General features: G+C 37.5%; 1 protein-coding gene across 1 annotated transcript in view; it reads right to left on the bottom strand.

The window, feature by feature from the left end:
- LOC134675275 (homeobox protein HMX3-B-like) overlaps positions 1–7,338 on the bottom strand; it is a 33,263-nt gene extending 25,925 nt beyond the window's left edge. Inside the window, exon 1 of the mRNA XM_063533496.1 lies at positions 7,060–7,338. Coding sequence (XP_063389566.1) covers positions 7,060–7,337 — 278 coding nt within the window. The 5' untranslated portion in view covers position 7,338. The remainder of the gene's footprint in view (positions 1–7,059) is intronic.
- Positions 7,339–16,997: the final 9,659 nt, after the last annotated feature.

The following is a 16,997-nucleotide window of genomic DNA, read 5'->3' on the forward strand; positions in this document are numbered from 1 at the left end:
GATTCGAACTCTAAGGTAAGTCAAATATTACGTCTAGAGACACTGACATATCTAATCCATATAGTATCTAAAGTGCCATTCTATGGAACTTGCTAACTATGTAAACAAAAGTCACTAGTAATTTTTTTATTTATAAGTTTTAGTGTTTTGTTGTAAATTTGTAAAAATGTTATTAAATAAATAAATAAAAATAGGTTACTTTAGTGATAAAAACAAAGAGAGAAATAAACAAACATAATAGACAATAAACTAGTATATTCATCATTCTTTGACAATTTCAATATGGCGGTTTGTTTACATTGTTAGCGAGTTCCATAGAATGGCACTTTAGATACTACATACTCGAATATGGATTAGATATGTCGGTGTCTCTAGTCATAAATTTGACGTATCCTAAAGTTCTAATCGGGACGTTATCAGCGCTAATCACAACAATGACATGACAATCACATCATGTCGTTTCGCCTAATAAAAAGCATTTTCGCTACATCCCCATACATTCGTGTTCTTATAACCCGGCAACCTTCAAATCAAGAGTGAACGAACAGGCACCTTCTGGACGAGCTCGCTCCATCGTAGGCCACGTCTACGCCTCGGCTAGTCTGTGGCCATGAGTAAACCCATTCATAATAAAAAAAAAAAAAAACCGGGAAATCATGCCATGGTAAGTACAAACTAACGTGGTGCTTTCCATAGAAAACGAAGCGCCGGAAGCTCCGGCCCGGCCCGGCCCGGTCTAGCGTGACCCTTTAGGTGTATAATTTCAATTTTTTAAAGTTTTGTGTACTCCGTGCGAAGTGCGCGGGCCGCTAGTATCTCATAACTTGGACCCCAGCTGAAGGGCGTTAAATTATTTATATCAGAAGGGCTCTCCCTCAAGATGTTATTCGCCGTATTGTTATTAACGGAGCTAATCTCTTTATGGACGAGAATTAGTTGAGTCGATTATACGAGCACTGATTTTGGTTTTACTATACAGGGTGTTTGGTACATCGTTTGCCAAATTAAAACGGCAGATAGGTTGAGTCATTTGCTATCTTCTCAGGCCTAGAAATTTTTAATTTTACGCAAAAAAAATTTTTCACTTCTATGCCGGTTTTTTGTAAATTCCAAATTTTTACTTACGTAGTAGTAAAAAAAACCATGGCCAATTTTGTTTTTCTAGGCATGAGAAGATAGCAAATGACTCAACCTATCTGCCGTTTTAATTTGGCAAACGATGTACCAAACACCCTGTATAGTTCGTTTTTTTAGAATTAGAAAGAAGGTAAGCGATCTTGACATGTCTTTTAATACAAACGCTTTTTATAAATCAGTAACTATTATGAAAGCAGAAGAATATAAGTGATCGTATTAGTTTCATAATTGTTACACATTTGCCGTGACTTATTTTTAAAATGTGTTTTTCAACTAAAAGACACATCAAGATTGTTTACCTTATTTCTAATGCAAAAAAACGAACTCGTGGCTTCTCTGGAGCCCGATTCAGATTAACACATTTAGGGCCAAGAACCCGACTGTCGGGTACACTGTTCGTAGCGACTACGCGCTACATACGGCGAAACCGTGGCTACGCGGTACAAGCGCGCAAGGTCAGATGGCAGACGCTTTCGTAAAAACTAATGTCTACATTAATTCTTGGGATTAACTGTCAAACGGACCCCAGGCTCCCATGAGCCGTGGCAAAATGCCGGGATAACGCTTAAATAAAGTAATATGTTTATTTAACGCAAATAATACAAACTTAATACTTAAGTACCTTATAAAATAAAATAACTAAAACTAATCAAGAGTGAACAGGCACCTTCTGGGCGAGCTCGCTCCATCGTAGGCCACGTCTACGCCTCGGCTAGTCTGTGGCCATGAGTAAACCCATGCATAATAAAAAAAAAAAAAAAAAAAATTGAATTTAAACTGTTGTGAGACATACTAACATTGAATATTTATTTTTATTTTATTTAAAAATTGTCATTGCTAAGTCGGTTCAGTATTCAATCATCATTGAAAATTCCCTCAAAAATAGAAATGCTTTGCAAACTTTGTAACTAAAATTGAATACCTTCAGCGATTTCATCTCTTTTCATCCCCACATCAAAACAAACATGTTTTTTTCTTAAATCTTTAAGGTATAACATAAAATAGCATAAGTCGGAGGGTCGCGAGCGTGGGATATCGTAAATAACTCAAGACGGGGATCGCACCCCGGTTTCAACTTCAGAAAGAGATCGAGCTATAAAAGTGAGAGGGGAAGTAATAACGGCAAACATAAGATATTTAAGAGAAAATTCGGAGCATTTTTGATATTTCACTGATACCTGTCGAATTTCTACCGCTATATGCGTTAAGAGTTAAACAAGTTAGAGTTAGACCAAGAAAAGTCTGCAGAGATTTTGATAGCCTTCGCAGGGCAAGTGTTATTTTAAACGTCAAACTTCTATGAAATTATGACGTATAAATAACACTTCCACTGCGTGGGCTATCAAAATCGCTGCAGAGTCTTAATAATAAGTCTTTTTTTTTTCGACGTTTTTAATAAAAGATACAGTCACTGTCAGTTTTTTTTTTTATTCAGATTCCTTCAGTTTACATGATAATAATAAAATGTAAGTACCTAAATATCGCATTAAATAGCTCCCCAATTGTATGGTATGATCAGAATTTCTCAAAATGAAACTCTTTTTGTTACAAATCTCTAATTAATTTATAATTTACTGAAAATTCTGCCGTTTACTTTATTAAACTAAATACAAATTTCTCCCCTAAATCCAACAATGAAAACAATACTATAAAAAGGCGAAAAAAACCTTAAAACATGATACTGAAAACAAACCCAAAATATCCATCTTAATTAGCAGAACAAGGACAAACAGCCAAAGAATTAAAAAGTTAAGATTGCCAAGATGGCGGCGACACGAATTAACAAAATGTCCGACATCCTTCATTAAGGAGGGTCTTTTTAACATTTGAAATATGTCCTCAAGTTTTATTGTGAAGTTAATTTTGTGACAAAGTGGAAATTACAATGTTAAAAACATTGTACTTTTCACTTTCAATCTGCTTTTTTTGCATGTCTACAAGTAATAGCAAATTTTGTAATTATGTGGACATAATTACAAAAAGAAAAGTCGTCGTCAAACCTTGAAAACTAGAAGTTTGCGCCTTTTTCTTTACAAAGTGGGTTTGCCAGAGCATATACATATTTTAAGTAGGCAGAAAGACGGTAGAAATAAATAATCTACAAGATAAACATATATAGCCAAGATAGCTTTAACTACAAACTGTAGCCCACAACTAAGGTGTACTGTAATCCTCCTGGCTACTCGGGATACTAGTATAACTACCCACTTGCGGCAGTGAATAATACTCCATCGACTGGCCAAGTGGCCACACGCCGTGCTGCGTTTAGATAGGACAGTACTGGAGCGAGTTACTAAGTTACTAACTTGGGCGGAATACAAGTAATTAATGATAACTACATTAGAGTTCCAAATAGGTTAAAGGCGTTCCAAAATTGTAGCGCTTAAATTGTAGAAATTGTACAGTTGCTCTCAGTATGTATCTTTAGGTAATAAAATAAGAGTAATAAAATGTACCCTCAAATGGCTTCCAGCCAGTTGAGGATAGACAAAAACATTACATAATCAAATAATGTAGGTTAAAGTCAGATCGTTCAGTGACAGATCCAGGTGGTTTTGTATTTGGTTGGTTAATCAATAAATGTTATAACTACCCTAAAATGTACAAATTATTTGTTTACTTATATTTAGGTACCTAAAGATACAGAGTATACTACCTACTCGTGTTAATTTTCGGTTATATAAAAAAATGCACGCTGTAAATAAGCTAGTACCTACTTGCGGCTTGACCATAGCACGGTTGTGAAGTAATCTGGGTTATCTATTCAATATACGTTCAACTAGCCATGCCAGCGGTTACTTAATGTTCGGTATCGATTAGACTTACCACAGTTGGTGCCTCGTTTGCATACACTGCTACTTGCAGCAAGTAGCTACTAGCTAACCATAGCACGGTTGCGAAGTAATCTGGGTTATCTATTCAATAGACGTTCAACTAGCCATTTGCCGGCGGTTACTTAATGTTCGGTATCGATTAGAGTCGACCACAGTTGGTGCCTCGTTTGCATAGACCGCTACTTGCGGCAAGTAGCTGCTATATGATAAAATGATTTTATGTTTAGCCTTAAACCTGATGGATTTGTTGAAAACGGTTAAACATGGTTCTAGGTCCGATAAATGCACATGATTAGACGATGTTTTCGTTCGAGATAATCAAATATATAAGGACCATTAATTTAAAGGAAATAAGTCTAATAGTTCTTATTTGTGAATCGTCTCTGTTACAATTCGATCCCTGCATGAAAGTCAAAATTTATATGGGAAGTAGACCTGCCTTCTAATTGCCTTCTTTTTTCTACTTGGTACTTTTTCTATTAGGTAGCAAAATAGTTTAAAACTCTTAAATCGCTGAACCAAGTTAGATGAAATTTGGTAAAGAAATAGTTGTGGCAATATTAGGAAGGCCATAGGATAGTTTCAATCAATCTTCGTCATCTGTGACTTTGCCTGCATGGGATGGCAAAGTCAAAGGCAGACGCTAGTACTTACTAACCCGCTAGCCTGAATTATTAAGTGCAAACGAGGCACGGTTAAGATCGGCGATCGCTACTTAGTTCCCGGCACTTTAAGGCTATTCGGGCATAATTACCGAAGTTCAAGCCTTGTCTCAACTTGCCCAGAGCTTTATTATACCTATTTAGTATTGGAGATCTGGTTTATTTAACTTAAAAAGCTGTTCCCTGGTTATTACAAAAGTTACGTATTATTCAAGCGCTAGTGGCCTAGTGGGAAGAGCGAACGACTTGCAATCCGGAAGTCGCGGGTTCAAACCCGGCTTGTACCAATTAGTTTTCCGGAACTTAAATGTACGAAATATCATTGATAAAGTCGCTTTTCGGTGAAGGAAAACACAAAAAACACAAACACGGTAGGCCCTGTGATTGGCCTGGTGACGCCCTCTACTCTCTATTGCATAATATTCCCTATTAGGGCCAATATTTTACACCAACAACATGATAAAAAACAAAAAAAAATTGCTATTTATAAGTGTTCCTAATTTTAGGTATCTACGTCAAACGGTCTGTGAGAAAAAAACCGGGCAAGTGCGAATCGGACTCGCGCACGAAGGGTTCCGGACCATAATGCAAAAAAAAAACAAAAAAAAGTAAAAAAAAAACGGTCACCCATCCAAGTACTGACCACTCCCGACGTTGCTTAACTTTGGTCAAAAATCACGTTTGTTGTATGGGAGCCCCATTTAAATCTTTATTTTATTCTGTTTTTAGTATTTGTTGTTATAGCGGCAACAGAAATACATCATCTGTGAAAATTTCAACTGTCTAGCTATCACGGTTCGTGAGATACAGCCTGGTGACAGACGGACGGACGGACGGACGGACGGACGGACAGCGAAGTCTTAGTAATAGGGTCCCGTTTTACCATTTGGGTCTCTCTCTCTCTCTTTGGTCGGTCCCTCATGTCTGAGGATCGTGGTCAGTATCAGGGTTGCATCTGGAGCGGATGATCTGTCTCCACCGGTTTCTGTCCAACGCGTCTCTGACGACCGTGTAGAAAGCAGAGGATGACGAGTCTTTAACTTGATCGGTCCATCTTATTGGTGAACGACCGCGTGATCTCCTGCCTTCGGTGTGTCCAATCACTATCAGTTTTTCCAAACTTTCGTCACCTCTGCGCACTGTGTGTCCGAAATATGATAGTATACGCTGTTGGCATATGGTGGATAGACGAGTTTTCACTCGGAGCTGGGTTAGGATTGATGCATTAGTACGTCTCGCCGTCCAAGGTATTCGTAACATTCGTCTCCAGCACCACATCTCAAATGCATCAATCCTTTTTCTCTCTCTGGCCATGATAGTCCACGTTTCCACTCCATACAGGAAGATAGGGAATACTAGTGCTCGTATCAATCTGATCTTGGTTTTGATACCAATTCCCCTTTTCTTCCAAATGTTATTTAAACGGGTCATAGCATCCTTTGCCATCCCGATTCGCCTTCTTATCTCGGACACACATTTGCCACCATTTGAGTACGGAACCCTAAAAAGACCGAAGTGATCTCATATGTGTTCCGTGATATGCGTTCACTGGTTCCGTGCCCAAAATTTTGTACGGAACACTAACAAGCAGTAGTAGCAGTACTAAGCCACATTTACTACCACAAATGTGCCGCTCGACAAACTGGAAGATAAAGACTTCATAAACCCACCCCAGGGGTAGTTGCCCCGCTAATCGGACATCCCTTTATCTACGTAAGATGTACTTGTCCGACAAGGAAGACGGGCAAATGGGTCTGACATCGGACAAATGGCGGCGACGTCGGACATGGGGCAGTTTAGGGTTGATGTTACGTGTCCGATTCGGGGAATTGTTTTTGTCTGCTCTACCAATTAATTATTAAAACAGTATACTAGTTAGTTTTAGTTTATTTATTTCATAATGATAAATTACAGTATAAATTATTCTTACGCTAATCTTTTCTTTTAAAGCGACTTTTAAAAATAACTTGTGGTTTTATTTTTAATAGACTTTAAAGTTTATTCGAAGACGCAATGTATTGCGAATTTTCTTATGTTTAAGGCGTTGTCCACATCATGAAATAACCAAACCTGATAACCTAACCTTATTATGTAGTAATCAATTCTAAGATGGAATATCATGAAATTAGAATTATCTATGATGGCCACAACCTATACCTACAATGCTTGTCTAAAATCGCGTTCAGAGGCTGGCAAGCATTGACTTATATGTATATAATATAAAGACGGGTTTATGCGAACTCTAATGATTGGTTAATACCAATCGAGTTCTGGCGTTAGCTGCACGATTGGCTCGAATTCGTGTGCATGATACCGCTACACCAATTCTTAGTGCCCGTAAGGCCCGTCTTTACGAAGTAATATATAAGGAATACACATTTTAAGGCTTCTTCGATAGCTGTCGGTTGGCAAGCAAATAGACTTACCTTGATAACATAGCATCATTGTTCCCAAAATGATTCGCCGCGAGCGCTGCCTCCAACACAGTACTCTCTCTCCTCGGCTCCGCTCTATTCAATATCGAACTAATCGAGAAGCTGGTGTACGGCGCGCTTCCCGTCGCCTTCTCTTCTTTGTCCTTCTTCAGCTCGTAGAAGGGGCTCTTCTGCGTGCTTCTAGAAGGAGAGATGTCGGGGCTGGAGGCGCCAGAGACGACGTTCACTTCGATGTCGCGCTCGTCTTGAGAGGAGAGGGGGGAATCCATGGTGGCTAGTGCATTGCAGGCCTGGGGGGGGAAATATAACATTCGAATTTAAACTGTCGTGAGTCACATACTAAATAGTTGCTAAATTAAGCCCAATTTATACGATGCGAGAACTCGCATGCGATTTTCATACCATTGCGTGTTTTGATTGGTCGGTTAAACTGGAAGTAATCCACAGTCCGCAGTGTAACTAAAATCGCATGCAAATTCGCGCGCCGTCTAAATCAGCCGTTATACTGTTTATTTTGTAAGTGAAAATTAATTTGCATGAACAAGAATAAGAATAAGAATAAGCAATGTTTGCCATATTTCTCGCCACCATTTTTAATTCTTTGTTTTATATGAATGTAACCATGAAATACTCGTATGTGTTTTTAAATAAATTATGCTTAGGATGTTATGTTTATACTAACATTAAGCATATTTTATGGTTTTCGTACTTATATAAGTACAGAAAATACATATCAAATGACAATTTCGTACATAAGTTCCGAAAAACTCATTGGTACGAGCCGGGGCTTGAACCTGCGTCCTTCAGATTGAAAGTCGCACGCTCTTACCGCTGAATAAATTATAGTACTAGGTACAGAAGACTTACTCTTTAAGAAAACGCGTCTGTTACGATCAACACAGATATGGCCGCTAGGTGGTGACAGCGCCACGCGCGGCTTATGGCTAGCCACCAAAATTGGTGTGGAACGGATGTACTTTTAGCTACCTGTAGCAAAGCGACGAAATCGTGGAGTGAGCCACGCCTGCTTGAACTTAAATCCACTTTCACCCTAATTTCTACACTAATTACCCGTAATTCCCCGTTTCTAAAAACTTCCATCTCCAGTAAAAGACGGTCCTACATTATTCAGAGCTCTTAAGTGCGTTATTGTGAGACCCCAAGGGACTAGAGGGTTCTGCATAAATGATGATTCCGTCTTAAAAAATGCGGTATAATCGCATTAGGAAATATGTATTTCAGGAAAAGGGATTGTCTTTTGTCGTATCAGCCGGATTTGCGTGTAATAGAGTATCGGGGATAAAACGGAGGATGTACTCGTAAGTGGGTTTTTGATGTAAATAGAGCTTTGTTCAATAACATTTTTACAACATAATAAAAACATTACTTACGAAAACTTATAAATAAATAAATTGCCCTAAGTCGCAGTCCGCAGGTAGGGAGCCCAGAAGGCTGGCCGCATTGCCCCGCTGGATGGCAATTGGCAATGCTGATCCTTTGGGCAAAATATTGGCCAGCCCTCTGGCCTCTATAAGGCGCTTTGACAGTTCCTCATAGAGGAGACGCGCGCTAGGTCCCCACGGCCCCAAGGTTTCCACTCCAATCGTCGCAAATATGTAGCTACTACCTAGTGTGACATATTTGCGGCGCTTGAGGCTTTCGGCCAAAGATGCGGCCGCACCAGCGCCAACTTTGGTGGCTTGAATATGGGACGGCGCCAGGGTAATACGCACGTAGCGTCCCAACTTTGTTCTGAAAATAGTCAGGGTGTGTATACACTAGCGTTTCTGCCCCGCGTTTTCTCAATGTTTCCATACAAAATACGTAATTTAATTTTGTTTTAGAAGTTTTGAAGATTTTATGTTCAAATGTACCATTAATGTGATGTTAAATAAAGTTTTTCTATGTCTATGTCTAATTTTGCCGATAAGTATGAAGCTTGAAATTTGTATGCTTAGAAACATACTTGTCATGCGTTGCGTTGCGTATGACAAGTATGTTTCTAAACATACAAATTTCAGGCTCCATATTTCGTAATGCATTGCATAGGTACGTTGCATAGATACGTGGGCTCATTTCGTCCCTAAGTACCTTAAGGATGACTCACGTTAGACCGGGCCGTGTCCGGGCCGGAGCTTACTTTTCTATGACATGACAGGTGATCACGTCACGCTTTGCATAGAAAACGATGCGCAGGAAGCTCCGGCCCGGGCTCGGCCCGGTCTAACGTTAGTCTTTCGTGTTGCTATAGTATGAAGTGCTAAATAATCGTAATTTACCCTAATGGATAAATTCAACTCAAACAATTAATGTTGCGTCATGTTATAAAATGTCTATTGGGATCAATTAACATCTACAGGGTGTCCCAGAACTACCACGTCACGGTGACGCCGGTGGTAGGTCAACAGAAGAGGAACCTAACCAGCCTAACATGACCCCAGTAAAAGTTGCACGGTTTTCGAGTTATTATCGAAAAAAAGAATCCCCTTTTTACTAAAAATGTTAAAACAAAGGGGAAAATTGTCTAATAACCCGAAAACCATGCAACTTTTACTGGGGTCATATTAGGCTAGTTAGGTTCCTCTTGAGTTGACCTACCACCGGTGTCTCTGTGGCAGTTCTGGGACACCCTGTAGATGTTAATTGATCCCAATAGACATTTTATAAAATGTCGCAAAATAAATTGTTTTAGTTGAATTATTCATTAAGGTAAATTGCGATTATTTAGCACTTCATACTATATTTCATGTTATAGGTATATATATACAATAACATAACCTTTTAATACGATAGCTTAGATACCTATAGGTAACTATAACTAGCGGTAGGTCCCTCGAGCGTTTATCAATTAAATTAATTGTAACATGACATTTAGTCATTTCACAGTTTTAGGTAATATGACGTTAAATATTATTTTATTTCGGTGCAATTATTTTTATGCAATTAATTTAATTTAACGCCGTTTGATTTAGGTAATTAGAGAATTCCCCATTTAATATGTTTAAATTAAATGAACGAGAAAATTGACGATGTTCACCATTTTCGAACAATTTATTTGACTAAATCTATTTGACGGGTAATATTTTTTATGAAGCATTTTCTAATACCTCGAGCAATTCTTGTTTATTTATTTATATGTATATTTTTATATATATTTCGGGGATCTTGGAAACGGCTCGAACGATTTCGATGAAATTTGCTATAGGTATGGGGGTTTTGGAGGGCGATAAATCGATCTAGCTAGGTCTTATCTCTGGGAAAACGAGCATTTTTGAGTTTTTACCTATATGTTTTCCGAGATAATCTCGGTCTCCCAGATATTATATGTAATACATAGTATACTTATAAGGTCAAAAATATCGATCCGGGTAATAGAAGGATAAAAATGTATGAGCACAAACTACTTATATAATTTATTAGGTCGAACATATGTGCTGCGACCTCTCCGAACAAACTTACGGATTCTTAGAGATGAAAAATATACAAAAGCGTCTGGCTGACCGAAGAGCTGGCGGCTAGGTACCTCGCACAACGCATCAGCAACAATACAGCGAGGAAATGCCGCCAGCATCCTTGCTACAATGCCTCAAGGACCAATTTTAGATTTAATCAAGTTATTTCGTCTAGTTACCACTGTACACTGTTACACTATATATCTTGTATGTAAATAAAAAAACGGGTTGCACTCCGGGAGTGCCGGCAGAAGTGAAAACTCAAAGACATTGTAACAGTTTTTCGATCAGGTCACGTGTCCGTCTTACGAAGCGTCTTACATCTTAGGTCTTACGCTCTCGCGAGTTTAACATGTTTTCCCCATCACAAAAAGTGCACAGCGCCGCTAAAGAAGTTTTCACTTCAAAAAACATGCAGATAATCAGTTTATTCGTATTTATAAAACTGACGCATGTTTAAAATGTAAACGATTTCCCAAAATGAAGCCACGATTCTGTCACTACGATGCCGCGATACCGCCGGCAACTGAGCATCGCATGAATTCATGTTTTCATTCGGCGTTCACAAAACATTTGAGATCGTCTGTGAGCTAATTTGGACTGGGATTTGACCCCGAGAATTGCAAGAATTACCTTTAGGTACACAAGGAAAGAATAAGAAAAATAACAAAAGCTTAAGAGGTTTATTTTGAAATTTTACACGTTAATGCAGCACAAAGACTAGGAATCCTCTAGACCGAGTTTAGAGCAATTATTTCTTGCAACCGATGATGGCAAAAATGCGGGGTGCGCGGGACGAGGTGAGCGAAGTCCCGTGCCGTGATTGGTCCGTTCAAAGACACGGACGTCACACAAAGACACTTTCGACTCGAACATGGAGTAAAATTACCGTTTGTGTGGCAGAGGGGGTTGCGCAACTATGCTCAGTCTGGAAGATGTTTTGTCTGTGATGCAGCACAAATGCGTCCAAAGGTAAAAGTGTTAAAACGGCCGTTTTTGTTTTGAGTTCATAGATCTACGAATCCAGCAACATGAAAACTAACTAGTTTGATGTATTCAAAAGGTACTTAAATACAAAATACAGTACGTAGCGGCCCCCTTTTTAAATATCTCTCGTTAAATTTAAATAATCACGATTATTTAGCAGTGGCGCTAGTGTGTGGTGATGGGCTCTTAAACAGGAGCATATTTTCAGAGTAGGTAATTGAGCTAAAAGTAAAGCGCTGACCTAAGCTCATTTCAAGTGTCGATATTGTTTAATTAATGAGGTTTTTAAATGGCAATTGTTTACGAAAAGACTACCTATATCAAATTATCCTATTTGTATCTATAGTTCGTGTTTTTTAGCATTAGAAATAAGGTAAACAATCTTGATGTGTCTTTTAATTGAAAAACACATTTTAAAATTAAGTTACGGCAAATATGTAACAATTATGAATCTAATACAATCATTTGTATTCTTCTGCTTTCATAGGTAATAGTTTTTGATTTTTAAAAAGCGTTTTTCAATTAAAAGATCTGTCAAGATCGCTTACCTTCTTGCAAGTTCTTTCTAATGCTAAAAAAAACGAACTATAGTTTGACGCCATCGGCACTAAGTAGTAAGATGAACACGAAACGAAGCGTTAAGATAAACGTAACTAATATGGACAGTTTCGTTTGGTTTTCTGCAAACGATTGGCATCTTGACTAGGCCCCCCGATGATGCCATCGAGACCAACCTAAACTGGTCGGCCAACTCGACAAGAGTTGTGAACTGCCATCGAGAACGATTTGCAGTGATTGGATGCGATCGCATGTTTAAACGGACATGATTCCGCCATTACGCGCGTTACAGTTTGTTTGACGGGAAATGGAGATTTAAAAATGGCTGGGAAAAGAGGTATTATCCGAGTTATTTTATACGAGTAAAAAAATATATTCTGTAAGTAGGCTCTTTCACAAGTCAATACAACATTTACAATGACTTCATACTTATAGTGACAAGAAATAAGTTTTTAGCAAAAATTTCATTTTTGGTACAAGCTTTTATCGCTGACTGTACTTTTCTTACGACAGACTAATACTTATGGAGACAATTCTAAAAACCCCTTATACAATTAGGTTACGTTGTTTCATCACAGAGTTCCTATGGCCACCTCCTGTCTCCATCATCAGATCAGCTCGATGGTACCATAATATTGCATTGTCATCCGATTTATACATGCATGCAAAATTTCAGGTCAATCGGAAACCGGGAAGTGGATCAAATTTAACTTGCAAGATTTGATTACACACAGACAGACAGACAGACAGAGAGACAACGGTCAGGTGAAACTAAATAAAAGCTTGTAAAATACATGGCAACATTATACAGTATGTATCTGAACGAAAAGCAATTACTCAAACCCAATGTTTAGGTCATACTGAGCAACTTTTACTATGGGACCAACCACAAAATCACGAAAAAAAACCGGGCAAGTGCGAGTCGGACTCGCGCACAAAGGGTTCCGTACCATAATACAAAAAAAAGCAAAAAAAAACGGTCACCCATCCAAGTACTGACCACTCCCAACGTTGCTTAACTTTGGTCAAAAATCACGTTTGTTGTATGGGAGCCCCATTTAAATCTTTATTTTATTCTGTTTTTAGTATTTGTTGTTATAGCGGCAACAGAAATACATCATCTGTGAAAATTTCAACTGTCTAGCTATCACGGTTCGTGAGATACAGCCTGGTGACAGACGGACGGACGGACGGACGGACGGACAGCGAAGTACGGAACCCTAAAAATTGACTCTCCCATAGAAAATTTCAACATCAGACCAGAAAAATGTATGAAACATCCAATTTTTTTCCGCGTTTTCGGGGTTGGTCCCATAGTAAAAGTTGCTCAGTATGACCTAAACATTAACGGGTGGGTCTGAGTAATTACTTTTTGTTCACTTACATACTGTACAGTTGGTCAAACCAATTTGTCAGTCAGTAAGAACCAGGAAAACTATACTCATCCTTTTCTTTTAGGTGCTAGTACTAGTGCAAGACAAAGACAGTATGATTCTCTCTGTCTATGATTGAAATGAGACAGTCCATTGACAAACTATAAATACAACAACCAAAACAAAGTCTCCCGCCGCATCTGTCTGTATGTTCGCGATAAACTCATAAACTACTGAACGGATTTTCATGCGGTTTTCACCAATCAATAGAGTGATTCTTGAGGAAGGTTTAGGTGTATAATTATAAGGTATTAAGGCTTCATACCGTCAAATGTCCCTACTTCGCTCCCCACTGGGTAACTGCAGTTTTTATGTGTGAAAACTATATTACAACCTCAATTAAGTATTACAATACGATAGTACTGATGGTCTATAGTTCGTTTTTTTAGCATTAGAAAGAACTTGGAAGAAGATAAGCGATTTTGACATGTCTTTTAATTCAAAAACGCTTTTTAAAAATCAGTAACTATTACTTATGAAAGCAGAAGAATATAAATGATCGTATTAGATTCATAAATGTTACAATTTTGTCGTAACTTATTTTTAAAACGTGTTTTTCATTTAAAAGACGCATCAAGATTGTTTACCTTATTTCAAATGCTAAAAAAACGAACTAGACTTTATTTTGGCCCAAAATAGGCAAAATAGGTACGGGACGCGTAAAATAATGAGTTTAAAAGTTAACAGAATAATAATGAAACTTAGTTAACTTTCCAAAGGTCAATAATGTCTGCCTCTAACGCGATGACATGACGGAAAGCTGTTAGCTTTTAACTATTTTTCCGCCACTCCCCGGTCGTAAAGTTAAAATAATGTTCAAGTGTACTTGGTAACTGGATTGCGTTCGGTTAAAGTAATTTGTCGGCTTAATTATGTAACGAGGCTATAATAGCATGTGTTATAATAATATTTTGTAACACGGTGACCGTTTAGCTGACCGAGCGAAGGTCACCGTTTAAGCTTGGATGATAGTATTTTATACAATCGTGATATAGGTATATAATAGAGATTTTCATATGTACTGTAAATTAATGTACCAAACTAATAAACAGCTTCACGGTTTAAATTTGGAACAAGCTTTCAACTACTATCAGCCGTATTCGAACTTCAAGATATTCACAAGAGACGACACGTACTAGATCCATTCTAGATACGTTATAGTTTAGATATCAACTAGTTCTCTTTTGCAGCGCAATTCGGGCAATCAATGTCACTTTGACGTTAGATAAGAGTAAGATATCTATTAGATGGGAATTAGATCTCTAAGTCATATCCTGTGGAAATCGTTCAAGAGTATCTCTAGAATCGCACAAATCTCAAATTTGACAGGTTAGATCTTAAACATATTGTTATCGTATCTTGGTGATGTCTAAAAGGTATCTAATAGATGTCTATTTCAAAATCCGAATCGCTAGCCCAGAGATCTTCATATGTACTGTAAATTAATGTACCAAACTAACAAACAACTTCACGGTTTAAATTTGGAACAAGCTTTCAACTACTAAAACGCATTAAAAACCTCCCACGCTTATCTATCGGTAACTCGCATCCGTAACTCTACACCACAGATACAATCACACCGGCCGCGTAATCGATATTTTACCGAATCGATTAACTTTTTACGTAGCGGGTGGCTGTTGGCAAAATATGAATTAATTTGAAATTTGAGCCACAGCACCTGCGGTCAGTTTAAAAAAAAATAGATACTTAACACTATTCTATTGTTATACTTGGCCAAGCAGATCTTGTCAGTAGAAAAAGGCGGCAAATTTGAAAAATGTAGGCGCGAAGGGATAGCGTCTCATAGAAAATTTGAATTTCGCGCCTTTTTCTACTGACAAGATTTGCTTGACCATCTATATGTTCTGATAGGCGGTGATCTTAAGTATGTAATAGGGTATTTGACTGCTAGTCAAATCAGTTTCTTTTTTCAAACTGTCAAAATGAGAGGCTACATTCCTACTAGTCAAATCAGCTTCTTTTTTTAGAACTGTCAAAACGATTTTCTTATATGGAATTTATATGAAAACGAATATAGTGACGTCACGGTAAACTCACCTACTTTTTATATTTCAATCCGATTTATTAATATCAAATTGTGTTTAAAAATAGCTGCTAATCTATGTTTTTCTAATAACTATCTGGTGCTTTATTTCGTGCACGGTTTGAAATAATTTATTTTAAGTACATGAAACATCCCTATTTTGCTACTATAGAAATTATACGAAACACAAGCATGTGACGTCACAATCAAATTATATACCTACTCTTTATAGTTTTATACTGGGTTTTAATATAAATTTTGTCTAAAAATAACTGCTGTCTGCTTTACGTTTCTCTATTCATCTTCTGGTGCTTTATTTCATTTGTGTAAAATAATTTATTTAAAGTTAAATACCTTATTAGGTTGTTTTTGTTTGATTGCCAGTAGATTTCCTAGCTCATTTTCCTTTATTTATATTTTGAGATTTTATTGACTTGTATCGGTTATCTGTTTTCTAAACCAATGAAAATACAAATACTAATAAACTCAAAAACATAACCATCCCATATTAATTTATACAAAACATTAAATTCTAACCTCTAATATACTGATTAGATCACGAAGCGTGTTAGGGTATCCACGATGACGCAAGGACAGCTGTCCACGATACCATCGCAACTTAACACCGGAAAATGCCTAACCCCTTACATGCTAATCAGGCCGTGTATTACACCGAAGCGTACGTGAAAATCTTGGTGGATTTTATTAGTCAGACCAAGAAAAGTCTGCAGCGGATTTGAAAGCCAGTGCAAGTATTATTTTGAACGTCAAACTTCTATGAAATTATGTCGTATAAATAACACTGGCACTGCGAGGGCTAACAAAATCGCTGCAGACCTTTCGTAGCTTAACTCTGATACATTTTTGGATGCGTTAGAAATACGAAAGTTTATCAGGTACCTACGTTCGTTTGATAATTGTGGAGTCTGTACACCCCTTTAGGTTTACTGTCTCTATGGCAGCTTGTCTATGCTTGGAATGGCGTCGGTGTACATGAAGTTATAGTGTCTTATTCATAAATAAACTTTATTAATTAATTGGTGTTTAAATAATTGAGACATAACAATAATGGTATCTTTATGGAGATGGAGATAGTACAGTAATTAAATCCAAAGAATTTATGTTAGTGTACGACTGCATTTAAAATAATATGTTAAAATCGCTTTCTTCTTAGTATTACAAAAATGCCTGCACAATCAAAAACAAACTAAATAAATAGGACCGTAAGATCAGGTAGCTTTAGTCCACAACTTACAACTATGGTTCAAATTCAAGTTCTAGTAAAATATACATGTGTTACCTAGTATTTTTCAAATTATGTTGAATATAAAATAAAGAAAGAGCATTAGTATATCTAGTCTATAAATGTAACGAGTACAAATCATAAAGGCGCGTTAAGAATCAACGTTAAAAACTGGACCATAGTTGCAGTGTTGCCAACTCGGATTTTGAATA

This window comes from Cydia fagiglandana, chromosome 21 (assembly GCF_963556715.1).
Source record: "Cydia fagiglandana chromosome 21, ilCydFagi1.1, whole genome shotgun sequence".
NCBI lineage: Eukaryota > Metazoa > Arthropoda > Insecta > Lepidoptera > Tortricidae > Cydia > Cydia fagiglandana.